This window comes from Pipistrellus kuhlii, unplaced genomic scaffold (assembly GCF_014108245.1).
Source record: "Pipistrellus kuhlii isolate mPipKuh1 unplaced genomic scaffold, mPipKuh1.p scaffold_m20_p_1, whole genome shotgun sequence".
Classification (NCBI taxonomy): domain Eukaryota; kingdom Metazoa; phylum Chordata; class Mammalia; order Chiroptera; family Vespertilionidae; genus Pipistrellus; species Pipistrellus kuhlii.
The window spans coordinates 154,899,872-154,914,424 of record NW_023425404.1 but is presented as its reverse complement, the minus strand read 5'-3'; the positions used below and the strand labels follow the sequence as shown (position 1 = coordinate 154,914,424).

General features: G+C 37.9%; 1 protein-coding gene and 1 long non-coding RNA gene across 3 annotated transcripts; one reads left to right on the top strand and one right to left on the bottom strand.

Moving 5' to 3' along the window:
* The first annotated feature begins 7,173 nt into the window (after positions 1 to 7,173).
* LOC118705083 lies at positions 7,174 to 7,613 on the top strand. Its single transcript, XR_004983596.2, has 2 exons — positions 7,174 to 7,300; positions 7,521 to 7,613. It is a non-coding gene; the product is annotated as an uncharacterized LOC118705083 (long non-coding RNA).
* A 731-nt stretch (positions 7,614 to 8,344) lies between these two features.
* Positions 8,345 to 12,920, bottom strand: CXCL9 (C-X-C motif chemokine ligand 9). 2 transcript variants are annotated; one of them, XM_036413290.1, is made up of 4 exons: positions 12,769 to 12,920; positions 11,561 to 11,687; positions 9,863 to 10,026; positions 8,345 to 8,621 (listed from the first exon to the last, which is right to left on the bottom strand). In XM_036413290.1, the coding sequence occupies exons 1-4, from the start codon at positions 12,830 to 12,832 to the stop codon at positions 8,563 to 8,565; spliced, it is 414 nt and encodes a 137-aa protein (XP_036269183.1). In that variant the 5' UTR covers positions 12,833 to 12,920; the 3' UTR covers positions 8,345 to 8,562. The 2 variants fall into 2 exon arrangements, with proteins under 2 accessions (XP_036269183.1, XP_036269194.1); XM_036413301.1 differs by having other exon boundaries at positions 9,942 to 10,026.
* Between the last annotated feature and the right edge of the window lie 1,633 nt (positions 12,921 to 14,553).

The following is a 14,553-nucleotide window of genomic DNA, read 5'->3' as shown; positions in this document are numbered from 1 at the left end:
GGACGCACAGCCAGGAGCTAGACTACGGGAACCTCGGAGGGTCAAATTACTTCCGCCGCCTTACCGCTCTGCGGTCGCTTTTTACGACACATGTATTTCTTGGCCAACCGCTGTTGCTATCAATCGTTCCTGAGACGTTATGAAATGCAGAGGTTTTTGGTTGTTGTTGTTTTTCTTCACACACGTTAGTTTATTTCATTATCCCGATCCACTTTTGTGAAACAGATGAGGATTACAAGTTGGTTTGGTGTTTTAATCCCACAGCCTAAAGTTAGAAGCTAAAAATATCCATGGGGAGCAGATAGCACTATCTTATTTTTTTAAGGGGCTGAAGCGGGGATAAAAGAGCAACGGGAGGGGTAACTTAGGCCGGGGAGAGAGAGGGGGGCGGGCTCTGGTATAATTTTAATACGATTTTGTTTTGTTTGACGTTGTTTCATCTCAATGTGACCCCAGTTAAGGGAAAAGGGTGTGGATTGGATAAAAAGTTGTATCTTACTTTTAAAATGAAAATGTATATGTACTGAAATGTCAACCACTGTTAGAACATTTGCAAGTACTCTTCAACCAGAGTTTTAAATTCAGTTCCCAGTAATCCCAAAAGAATACATTTATACAATCTCACAGTGCAAAATAAGGCTAGTGAATGAATGTATGAGATGGGGTTTTGTTAACACAATACATTTGATCACTCACTCTATGCCAGGCACTGTTGCAAGCATTTCAAGTGTACTCACTCATTTAATCCTGAAACAGACCTCTAAAGAAGGTACTATATTTACCTTCACTTTAAAGATGAGGAAACAGTCTCAGACAAGTAGACTGCCCAAAGTCAGCTGATGAGGAAGCTGGGATTTCAATCCAGGCAGTCATGACTGTAACTAGATAAGAACGAAACAAGTAGCCTGACAGCTGTCAGTTGGTAACAAATTTGGCATTAATAGATGGACAGCGGTGTTCCCCTGCTTAAAATAAGCAATTTTACAAAACACCAACTTCAGTCAAGGTCACCTGTGACTGAGCCAAAACCAAGAAATTAGAATGACATCTGAGCACACACAAAATCAAGAACGCTGTGCAAACCAGGATTAGTTTTTCAGTTGCATTTGGAGAATGGCTTCTATTTATGAATCATTGAATTGAATATTGTGTAGTTAAAAATGTATGCAATCCATATTTTATTGGAAAAACCGTTCATAGATTTCATTTAAAATTCCTGTCAAAATTATAAGCTTTTGTACCGTGCATATTCATCGTTGAGTCACCAAAGTGTGACTTGTGAATAAAATACTCAGGCTATGTCACAGGCTTTTATTCACAATCCATATGTCAGGCACTAGGGTCAGTGCTAGAATACAAAAATAAATAAGGCATGGGGATTTGCCCTCAAGGAAGTCACAGATTAATAAGAGAGATGAATAGATAAATATATTTAAAGTGAATAAACGTGTTTTTATTTTATTTTAAAATGTTTTTTATTGATTTCAGAGAGGAAGAGAGATATAGAAACATCAATGAGAGAGAACGCTTCTTTTTAAAAATATTTTATTGAGTTTTTACAGAGAAGAAGAGAGAGATGGATAGAGAGTTAGAAACATTGGCCAGCTGTATCTTGGATATCCCCTACTGGGGATGAGCCTGCAACCAAGGTACATGCCCCTGACCGGAATTGAATCCTGGACCTTTCAGTCCCCAGGCCGAAGCTCTACCCACTGAGCAAATCTGGTTTCAGCATAAATGTGTTTTTATAATATTGATAGCTCAGTGGAAGCAATAGAAAGGACAAGCACCCTAGAGGAATCAGAATGTTTCACCGTTTTGGTAGTATTTGATTGAAATCCAGAAAGATGAGTTGTTCTGCAGGAGGGAAAGGAAGGCTTTCTAAATAAAATAGCCTGTATAAAGGTACAAGGTCTTGAAAAAGTCTATTGGATGTAAGGGATGGCCAGAAGTTTGGTGCGACTGAAAGTTGGAAAGGGAGTGTGCAACCGAAAAGATGAGGAAAGTGAGTTGGGTGAGGTTATGCAGTGCTGGTGATGAGAGGCTTTACATGCTAACCCAGCGTTTTTCAACCGCTGTTCCGTGGCACACTAGTGTGCCGCGAGATGTTGCCTGGTGTGCCGTAGGTGCAGACAAGACAAGAATTTTATAATTTTTCACTATTTTGTTTACTTAATATTTCATAATAAAATAATTATAAAATACTTTCTTTGTGTTTATTTGATTCCTATTCAAGAGAATTACTTTATATATAGTCAATATAGGCACAGAGTTAAATTTTTTTAACATTTTCTAATGGTGGTGTGCCTCGTGATTTTTTTCATGAAACAAGTGTGCCTTTGCCCAAAAAAGGTTGAAAAACACTGAACCTAACGAGCCCATTTTACCCCAAAACACCATGAAAACAGGATCTTTTTTTTTTTTTTTTATAGATGAAAAACATCAAGACTGAGAGTGGCTAACTGAATACAGTCAGCCTCCCATTCCCATGGGTTCCTTATCCTTGGATTCAACCAACTAAAGATGAAAAATACTTGGAAAAAATGTTGCATTGTTGTTGACATGTACTATGTAGCTAATAACATATGATGGTTGCATCTGTAGTTACATGTAGAGACTTTTTTCTTGTCATCATTCCCTAAGCAGTGCTGAATAACATTTACACGGTGTTGGTTATTATGAAAACTAAAGAGATGATTTAAAGTATACAGGAGGGTGTGTGTAGGTTCTATGCAAATACTATGTCATTTTACATAAGGGATTTGAATGCCTATAAATTTTGGTATCTGTGGAGGGTTCCATAACCAATCCCCTACAGATACCGAGGGACAACTGTATGTATTTAGAGTGACTAACTGAATATGCATTTTTAAAATTACAAATAGTGGTTATATTATGTGTAATGTGATGTACATATGTTTAATGTATATTAGCCAAATCAATGTCATACTCGTTTATATATTTAGTCTTGAGTGGGCAAAGGAAATTTCCATCTTTTTCTGATCCACAAATAATTTTTAACCTGAAGTAAGTTATTCTAGAAAAGAAAATATCCTTCACACCTTTGCACAGGAGACACTATTACAATTGTAAATTCTTAATTCAAATGGATTAAAAATTTCTTCATTGAAGGAGCACAGATTAGAGGGATTAATTGTTTATTGTCTGCCTTTCTGCGTTCTATTATGAGTTTAATGAGGATTTTGCTTTGTTCACTTCCTTATCCTCTGCATTTGGAGCAACTCATGGCAAATAATAGGTAATCAGTTAATATTTGTTGAATGAACAATTTTTAGTCTTGAGCAATTCTTCAATTGTGTGACTTACTAAAGTAAGAAATTAAAATGTCTTAGATATCCACAATGGAAATTTACCTCAAAATCAGTACCTAACTAACATGTGAATTCTACAATAGTTATGATCTCTCTCACTAGAAACCAATGACATTGACTATGTTTAGAAAAGCCAGGAGGAATGTGTCAGTACTTCTCTAATAAAAATATATTGTTTTAAAGAAATAACTGTAGCCACTGGAGGGAGCTCACGCTTTTCTTTTTAACAAGAAAATTACACCAATGTTACAATATGACCTCATACAAACTCATCAGGAAACTAGTACCGGGAGAAATTTTAGTTCTTTTCAAGGCTAGTTACAATACGGAAAGAGAACATATAATGTGTATCAATGCCCCATTTCTTTCTTTACTTGTAAATCATTCTTGCTTGCTTTTCTATTTCTAGAAAATAGGGAAGTTGTGGTGAGATGTCCTCAAGGGTTCTATTTATTTTAGAAAACGAAAGTGGTGGGAATACCTGTCTCCTCTCCCCTGAAATGTGATCCTGGTTATAGTATCCTCAGGGACTTAGTCACAAAAGGAACAGCCTCTCCTCTGTTGTCTGCCCCCAGTCGGGGAGACCCACAGGGGTCACCGGGTGATTAGACTCTCACCGTCCAGCAGAGGAATGGAGCAGTGTGGGGGCCACCTGGGTACTACTTGGCATTGCATTCGATAGAGAATAAAGGAAGAGTGAAACCCATTTGGAGTCTTCTGATTTCCAACTAATTATTAACAAAATAATTTAAGCCTAGAGAAGTGGCCTTTTCCCATTCTGGCAGTCCTAAACTAGTTCACATGGCAGTTATTTTAAAATAAACATACTTTGCCGAAACTGGTTTGGCTCAGTGAATAGAGCTTCGGCCTGGGGACTGAAAGGGCCCGGGTTCGATTCCGGTCAGGGGCACGTACCTTGGTTGTGGGCACATCCCCAGTAGGGGGTGTGCAGGAGGCAGTTGATCAATGATTCTCTCTCATCGATATTTCTAACTCTCTATCCCTCTCTCTCTTCCTTTCTGTAAAAAAAGCAATAAAATATATTTTTAAAAAATAAAATAAACATACTTAAAGGAGTACAGGAAGCATCATTATAAAAGGTGGGTATCAGGTATCTATTAACCAAAAGCTATGGTGTACTGGACAGACCATGAAAGGGAATAATGTTTGGGGAGAAAACTTAGAGAAACATTTGAGATCATAATCTCTCATTCCTCAGTTTGCAAGTGAAGAAATTGCTACTCAGAGAGGTCATAAGACTTGTCAAGGCTACTCGGCCAATGAGTGGCAGGACCAGAAACATATCCAGTCTCTTGATTTCCGGGCTCCTGTTTGTATGCTCATCTAAAGGGTTTCTTCCAGTATTAAAAGTGTTTGAGCCGAAACTGTTTGGCTCAGTGGATAGAGCGTCTGTCTGCGGACTGAAAGGTCCCAGGTTCCATTCTGGTCAAGGACATGTACGTTGGTTGCACACCCAGTAGGGGGTGTGCAGAAGGCAGCTGGTCCATGTATCTCTCTTATCGAATTTTCTAGCTCTCTATCCCTCTCCCTTCTTCTCTGTGAAGAATCACTAATATGTATATATGTCTCTGTTTGAGGCTGTATGAAATAATAATAAAGATAGTAGTAGCTAACACTTATTGCTCAAAATAAAAAGTCTATCACACGTAATCTGTGTCATTTGGGTTCTCTGAGAAGTTGGCATTGAGGGAGAATCAGATGCACAAGAAGTTTATTGGAAGTAACCTTTATGAAAAGAAAAGTGGAAAAAAAGCAGAATTGGGCAAAGTTTGCCCCAGACTGTGATGGAGCACTGAGAAAGTTTTAGTGAACCCAAAGGGGAGCACCTGACTAAAAATTGCCCCTCAGAGGAGTCCTGAATTGGGCAGGAATGGTCAGTCCCCAGTATTCCTTCGATACTCAGTTGTTGGCTGGGGACTGCCTGGATTCGGCCTGAGGTGAGTGTCCTCTCCAGGGCAGCAGCTAGAGGGTGTCCATTAACTGCCCTCCTTGTGGCTGAAAGTGAGTTCTTTATTGAAGGGTGATCCAAGTAGCACAGCTCCATGGTTGCCACATAACCCAGCAAGCTCCAAAGTTCCTAGCATTCTGGAGTTACTTGCAATCTATTGGGCCATGCGCAGAAGTCGGTTTTTGGCCTGTGCGAGTCTGTTTTGAAGAAGTGGCGTTAGAACACTCAAGTGGCCAAAGAGCCTAATGTGGCTTTGGAGCCGCAGTTTGCTGACCATGGTCCTATACTATTTAACCTCCCAGTGCACCAGTGTCCTCATTCAGGACTGTTGTGAGGAATAGGCCCAGCATAGATCTTGGTGCTGAGGAAGTACTTAGTATCAGTTCCACCCTTCTCTGACTATTCTCCCGCACCTTCCTTGCAACAAAGGGTATTTCACAACTGCCTGGCCTCTCAGTGTACCTCAAATGTACACTGATATTTTTCAACCTTCTTACAGTCCACACTACCTAATATCTCCAGCCCAAATTTTCTGCACTCATAAGTAACTTACCTTATGCTTATTTAGATATCTACCATAGCTACTTATGACTTTATAATATTTAAAAACATGTACTTTCAGAATATGTAAAAGGGGACTTCTTTTTTTCCTCGGTGTCTATCTCATTGGGATATGATTGTCCTTCAAATTAGGAAATAAATTTCATTTCACATAACTCTCATAAGTCAATGTTGTTATAAGGCATTGTTGTCACATTTTCCATAGAAGTTTTCTTTTCTGTCCCCACAGAGCCCTTTAAAGGGCTTCCATTCTTTACCTCCATTATACTTTACCTGAGATGAGAGCAAATAAAGACACGTGAGAATTACTGTTAAGCATGCAATAGTTAAAGTGTATGTTCAAGACATTAAAAAAATCAAGACTTGTTTTCTGATTAATGGTCCATTTATTGCCATCTTTTAACAAAGAAATTATTTCAGAGTATAAGGTATATATGCCAGTACTGCTTTGAACTTAATTATTTGCTTATAGAGTATACATATATATGTAAATGCTTAATAGCATGCACTTATGTGTTATAAAATGCAGTTCCTGGTTATTAGTTATACACTACACTTTACCTGTGAGTTGTGTAGTGAATGGTTCACAAACTCTCCAATTAGGGAACATTTAGATTTTTCAAGGATGTGCCCGGAAGGAGCTAGAGTTTCATGATTAGATCAGACATGGCTTGGGTGGGATCACCACTGGACAGCACCGAAAATCACCTGTTGGGTAAGGAGTAACAAAATTTGGGAAAGAAGGCATTTGTTTAAGTTCTGGCAAAAGACATCCTGTCCTACACAGTTCACCAAACCTCCTCTGTAAGAGTTTCCACACCCTGCAGAGGCTACGTGCATGCCAGCCTTGTCTCCACTAACAGAATTTGCTGCTCCCTCCAGCTCTTGGTATCTTAGCATCACCTTTCTTCAGGACACCTGGTGGAATAATCAGTAATCACAATATTTTACCAATTCTGAGAAAAGTTTAATGACAAGAACATTCACATTTCCCTAAAATGAGTTTTCAAGAGGATGTTGGCGGCTTTCCTGTCCTATCATAGAAAACCGAGGCTTGTCAGAAATTATACTGAAGAACTTTTTGTATGGGGTGGCGAAGGATTGGACACTGATTGATTTCTAAAGCTCCTTGTAAGATTCCCATTGTAAGATTCTGTGATTTTATGTACCCTGTATATTTTAGTACTTTCTTCCATAAATGTTTAAACTTCCATAAATGTTTAAACATTTCTGCCTTATCTGCTCAAGAGGCTAAGTTAACATCCTGTCATAATAAGACAAGGATGTTGCATCACCCTGGGTGCTTTCAGGGATAATGGACTGAAGATAATGAGATTACCAGGGGTTATTCAATATTGAGTCTGGCTATAGATAGCCAGCTCCTGCTCTGAGGGGATGGCCTGGTTGCCCTCCTACCTGTAACAACTGCAATAAGAAAGTACTCAAGCCAAAACCAAACCGGTTTTGCTCAGTGAATAGAGCCTGCGGGCTGAAAGGTCCCGGGTTCGATTCCGGTCAAGGGCATGTACCTTGGTTGTGGGCACATCCCCGGTGGGGGGTTTGCAGGAGGCAGCTGGTCGATGTTTCTCTCTCATCGATGTTTCTAGCTCTCTATCTGTAAAAAAATCAATAAAAATATATTTTTTTAAAAAAGAAAGTACTCAAAATCTAGTCCCACAGTATATGAGGCATGGTGGCAGATTCAGGGAAATAAACTTGGCCCCCTGCCTCAAGGAGCTGGAGAGAGAGAATAAACACACACAAAAATTAGAAAATAATTAAGTGCTCACCTGTGTGGTGTGGAGCACAAATGAAATAGGGTTTTAAGATAATCGGAGTGTCCAGAAGGTTTTATTTAAGAGGCAGGATTGAATTGAATCCTGGGCAAAGTGAAGATGAGTGGGGTATTGGGGAAATAATGAGAAGGGAATAGACCCAGGTCAGCAAGATCATGGCCTGCACAGTAGAGCAGGCAGGCACTGTAGTAGGACAGTGAGGAACTGGCTTGACTGAGGCAAAGGGGAACAACAGAAACAAAGTGGTCAGCCTGGACAGTCACATGGCCTCAACAGTGAGATAGAAGATTCTGAAAGCTAAGTGCTAGTGTTCTCCAGTGGTGGTTCCCAGAAGCAACCAGCTTTTACCTCTCAGATGCATTGCATGGGAGGCCTGTAGGCGGATTCAAATACAGATGCTGCTGGCCGTGGCAGCTTAATGAGATCCTGCTCAATTCCAAACTGCTTGGCTTACCAGCAAGCTGACAAGCTGGCACTTGCTGACATGTGCCTGAGAATACGCTCTGAAAACTGCAGGCTGTGGTCTTGGAAGCCTAAGGCTGCTCTCCCAGGCAGCTATTGTGTGTGAGATGTGATTGCATGGACATTTGTCCACATGTGGGTGTTACTAAGATCCTGCACGTAAGCATGATGAAATTCAGTTGGCTGTAGGTGGAAGAATAAAGACAAACTATAGCCTCTAACAATTCTTAACATTTGGATTTTAAAAGCCACGTTTTAGCTTCAATTACAATTTCATAATGATGCTTTATAATTTCTAGTCAGATTAACAAGTTTATGGATTAAGGTGCTGGAATTATTTCAGTATAATTAAAAAGAATATTTTAAACAGAAAATATTTGTCAGTAAAGTGGTTGATTATATAGTCTTCTTTTGATGAGGACGTTGAGATCGTTTAGCCTTTTTAATTCCCTGCTTCTTTGATGTTTTTTTCCCTTTCTTTTGCTTCTTTTTTTGGCTGACCTGCAAAGAGAGGAGGGGAAAGGACATTGTTTCTTCATCTTACCACATTCCCTTTCTTATATTATAATTGAACTCTCTAGACCACATGTGTCAAACACAAGGCCCGCGGGCCAAATCCATCCGGCCAGGCCTTGCAATGTGGCCTGCACCGCGCTGTCATCACTGCACTCCGCTGCATTTCCATCACAATGACAGTTTATGACTGTTCAGTAAACCATTCGGCCCGCGATTTAGGCTGGATTTTAGATTTTGGCCCCTTCTCTGATTGAGTTCGACACCCCTACTCTAGACTATGGTCCTTCTTCATCCTCAAAACAGGTTTAAAGTGCTTTACTCTCAAAGGGGCTCCTTTCACTTCTTTCTACTTCACCCACTTTGAGGAGGAGGCAACAGCCTTCTAATCGGTCTCCTCTTGTCCATTCTCCTGGCTCATTACTACCCTCACTCCAACCATGCTTAACTGTTGCAAGTACAACTTTCTGAGGTTGGTACTGTTATCAACTACTTTTTACCTATGGGGAGACTGAGACTCAGAGAGTGTAACTTGCCCAAAGTTGCATAGCTACTATGTGGCAGAACCACTAGTCTATCAGACTCCAAAAACCACACTCCCAACTACATATCTGTGTCCCTCTTCAGACATAACACCTCAGCATGTCATCCAGGACTCTTCCCACTCTGTCCTGGTCTATGCTTTTACCTCAATCCCTTAATTCCCTCCATACAAACTCCATCCACATTACCAAAGGCTCCCTAGACACAGCAAGCTCTCTCATGATTCTACCTTTCATGATGTCTTTGCCCTCCTGGTGAACTACTTATCCTTCAAGACCTAAATCAAATGTCACCTAATATGAAAAGTCTTCCTTAATAGTTTCTCCCTGCCCCTCCCTTCAGCAAAATTACTTACTCCTTCTTCTATAATCTTCAAGATTCTTGTACATATTTTAATTTAATATTTGGAATTGTACTTTAATTTATTGTTAGAATATTGCTATAGTAGGACGGTACTATATCTTATTACCTTCCTATTTTCAGTGTCTACTATTCAGTTAAATACATATTCATTGTGTTAAATAAGAAAGATAAGCTCCCTATGCTCATGGAACCCACATTCTAGTGGTGTGATAGACAGGTGCTACTCTATGCAGGAATATAACTATATGCCAAAGTGAGGACATCATTCTAGTAACAAACAGGAATACAGATATATGAATTTTTAAAAACGTACCTTTAAATACCTTTAAAGGAACTACAGAGATTATTTGTCTTCCAAAGTTTATTTCTAAGAAAAAAAATTTGTTCCTTCTTTTCACTAACCTGTTTCTCCCACTCTTTCATCAATTTTTTCACATTTGTTGATTGTGGGTTTAGACATGTTTTAGTCCCATTCTTCATTATAGCACTGCCAAGGTAATAGCAACAAGATTTTAACTTTTTAAAAAAAATATTTAACTTTTAATAATTTAAATGCTTCCACTTATCCTCAGAATTCAATCCCCCAATTAGAGTGTACTTGTGTCAACACTATAAGCATCTGAGAATCCCAGTCTTTTTTCCTGCCTTTTCATTTTCATTTTATTTTATTTTATATTTTTATTGATTTCAGAGAGGAAGGGAGAAGGAGAGAGAGGTAGAAACATCAATGATGAGAGAGACTCATTGATCAGCTGCCTCTTGCATGCCCCACACTGGAAATTGAGCCAGCAACCTGGGCATGTGCCCTTGACCTTTCAGTCTGCAGGCCAATGCTCTATCCACTGAGCCAAGCTGGCTAGGGCAACCATTTCATTTTCTAATCAAATAAGGGCCTTAGAGAAGTCTCTAGGATAGCACATAACCATAAATTTTAAAAATCCCACAGCTATATGCAATGAGAGAAACATATCTAAAGATGATACTGATTATTTTGTCCTGAAACTAGCTATTTAAACTTAACTGAAGAAGCAAAATAGAAAAGTTATCAATATACCTACTTTTTCCCCCCCCCAGAAACAATGAAAATCAGCATGAATTTTGCCAAATTTTCTAATGAAACTACTTAAAACATAATGAAATGTTATCCTAAAATAAGATTAACAGACTGGTTGAATTTTGTTAAATTACAGCATACTCTCCTTGAATAATTCAAAGATTTTTTCCTTTAATTTATCAATATAATCTGAGAATAAGAGCAACTAATCTATATATGATTCTCGATTTAGGTTTCAAAAGACTGAAGTGTATACATGTACTTTAACTTAGCAATTCTAATTTCTAGAAAGGAATTATTAGTAGGAAAGAATTCAAGACACAATATTGCCATAATAAGAGTTTGATTTCAATAGGAAAAAATAGAAAATAGCCTACAATTAGCATTGTTCATACAGATTATGGTACATGAATATGATGGAATATAATTTGACCATTAAAAATGACATGATCAGAAAAAGATGATATTATGACAGAAGATGTACTGACATGAAGAAATGTTCATGATATAGTACTAATGAAAAACAGTATGTAGGGTACGATTTTATTTTTGTGTGCATATACAGTATATTGTATCTATAATATAAATATATGTATATATTTTTTGTGTTTATATATGTACACAAATGAGAGAGATCTGGAACACCACATAGCAAGAGATTAACAGCATTTGTCACTGTATTATAAATGATATTGATTTTTTTCTTTTGGGTTATCTGCATTAAACATTTTTTCCAATGAACATATATTACTTTTGTGATATGTCTTGTTCCTAACCCACACCAGAAATTACTTGTTGGTTGTTGTGTTTTTTTGTTTTTTTTTGTTCGTTTTTTAGAAAAGCAAGAAGTAGGCAAGATTTGTAAAGGAGCAGCAATCTAAATTTTAAGTGTCTGAGGGTAATAATCACACTAAATTTAATGTTCCTGCCAATAGGATGCATGCATGTTGGATGAGGTCTTACTTACATGATTTCAGTTTTCTCACAAGAAGGACCAGGGGAAAACTGTTTAAGGGTCTTTACGGATTTAAGGTGGATCATTTGTTGGTTGGTGTTGATGCAGAAACAGCGTCCTTTCTTCATTATTGGGACTCCTAAGAGAAAGGGAATGGATAGCACACACCGGTTTAGGGCAATGTCTCAATTTAGGTGTTCCATCAAAACGATACATTTGACTTAATCATGGTTATTACTATCATTTCCTGAGTTTCCAGTAATCATTACCACAAACTTTGAAGTAGGTATCACTTTCATTTTATAGACAAAGAAGCTCAAGTTCAAAGAAGTAAAGAGCAAAGTCATTCAGCTTTTAGGGGGCAAGGAAAGAGTTTGAATCTAAAGGCATTGCTCTTAACTACCATATTCTACAACCTCAGGAAAAAAAAGATTTTCACAATACTTAATAAATTCTTATTGCACGCCAGACACATGGATAACTAATTCATAGGTGCTCAGTTTCCTAAGCAATTTCCAAAGCCTTTTTATTACATGACCTTGCAGTTGGTGTTGGTTTGGACAGAAAGCTCTATATATAATAACCAGTTACCACTACCAACCTCATCCTCCCCACTGCCTTGCTTTTCAATAGTGCTTTAAACTTTTGGAAATTCTTTAAAATACACTATCTTCATTCTTAATTCTTTCATTTATTCAACATATATATTTACTTAGTGCTTACTATATACCATACATCATGAGGTATTATAGATAAAAAAATCATAACTATAAAATATCCATTTTTCAGCGGAGGTAACTGAAGTCTAGAAAAGCTCACTAATTTGCTTAATGTAACAAAGGCCAATAGTAAACAAGTTAAGAACAATGTCTCTGATTATTGGTTCTTTAATTGATTAAGCACAGAAATACTTGTCAAGAAACAATATGAGGGTAACAAAACTAACTTGAGAGTCTTTAATCTCATTATCTACACTTCAATAAACATTTATTGAACATTTACAACATGCCAGGAATTCAAACACCAAGACTGAGAAGACTTTTTTGATTTGGCAAGTCTAAGATAGGAACTTTGGATAATTAACCACATCAAAGAGCTTTTATGAGTGACTCATATCACTTTCTGATGCATGCAATCACTTCTACTGGGCAATTCAAGAGGCTTTCATAGCAATTTACATCTCTGAATTTATTAACCTAATGTGACTCAGAACCCCTTACCTTGAACTCCAATCAGAGTCAGGAAGATGATACCCAAAAGGAGAGAAACACCACTTTGCTTCATAGCAGTAGAATGGAATTCTACCGAGTCACTCCTCTGTTAGAATTCAAGCCTGGGAAATTCTTTAGAAAACATGCTATTGATAATTATATTTATATAGGAAAACATTTTCCCTCTGAAACTCTGATTGGCTAGTATTCTTAGCTGATCTAGCTAAACTGACCACAAACAATTGTGCTGGGGGAAATCCTACTCTCAGATCCAAGGGAATTTCTGCATGTTCTGTGTCCATTTCACATAAATGGGTGGTTTATAGTAAGGGATGTGAAACCAGTATCACTGGCAGCCTTTAGTATACTCACAGCTGCTCACCTAGGGTGAAGAATAGGTTATATAATAATATCATACAACAAGAGTTGGAAATGTGGTTTCCAGATGGAAAATACTGGAGTCCAGGTAAGTAAAACTCTTCAAATTTCCTTACTATTTATATAATATATGGCTGACTTATTTTCTTAGGATATGATAATTTCCTCTAGGACCAGGTCATTTCCTACTGTGATAAGCTTCCTTTGTTTTTTATGCCATCACTGCTACAGTTTATTGTTATTTTTAATGGTTGAATTAGTTAGAATAAGGAATAAGTTGAAAATAGACAAATGGGACTACATCAAACTTAAAAACTTCTTTGCTTGCATCAAAGAAAAACAATAAACATAGTGAAAAAAACAACCTATGAAATGGAAAAAAATAATTGCAAAACATATATCTGATTAAGAGTTAATGTCGTCAAAACCCGTCGGCTTGGGGACTGAAAGGTCCCGGGTTCGATTTCCGTCAAGGGCATGTACCTTGGTTGCAGGCATATCCCCAGTAGGGGGTGTGCAAGAGGCAGCTGATTGATGACTCTCTCTCATCGATGTTTCTAACTCTCTATCTCTCTCCCTTCCTCTCTGTACAAAATCAATAAAATATATTTTAAAAAAAGTTAATGCCTAGAATTTATAAGAAAATTCTACAACATAGCAACAGCAGCAGCAACAAACCTGATTTTAAAAAGGGAGAGAAATTTGAATAGACATTTCTCTAAAGAAGATATACAAATGGCCAATAAACACATGAAATGTTCAACATCATAATCATAAAAGACAGGGAAATGCAAATCAAAACCAAAATTATATATCATCTCATATTCATATATATATATATCTCTACGATGCAAAGTGTACCTTTGGGAGTTCAACTGGGAGACTCTAAGTTTAATTGCTTGCTATGACATGCGCCGATCATCAGGGGCAGCACAGAATTAAGGAAGGCCCTGGCCTTCAGCTGGCAACCAGGGAAGGAAAGCCCTGATCAGCCCTGAATGCCTGCTAGGCCTAGGGACCTTACCTGTGTATGAAATTCATGCACCGGGCCTCTAGTTATAAAATAACTGTTGGTATAGATATGGAGAAGTTGGAACCCTTGTGCACTATTGGCAGGAACGTATCGATAAAATAGTGCTTCCATTATGGGAAAGAATATGGAGACTCCTCAAAACATAAAAAATAGAATGACCATAAGATGCAGCAATTCCATTTCTGGGAATAGGTCCAAAAGAATTCAAAGAAGGATCGAAGGATCTCAAAGAGAAATTTGCTAACCCATGTTCATGGTAGCATTATTCACAACAGCCTTATTTGCAAAGGTGAAGTGACCCAAATGTCCACCAACAGATGAATGGATGAAGAAAATTTGGTTTACACAAGCAATGAAACTTTCAGCAGCCTTAAGAAAGAAGG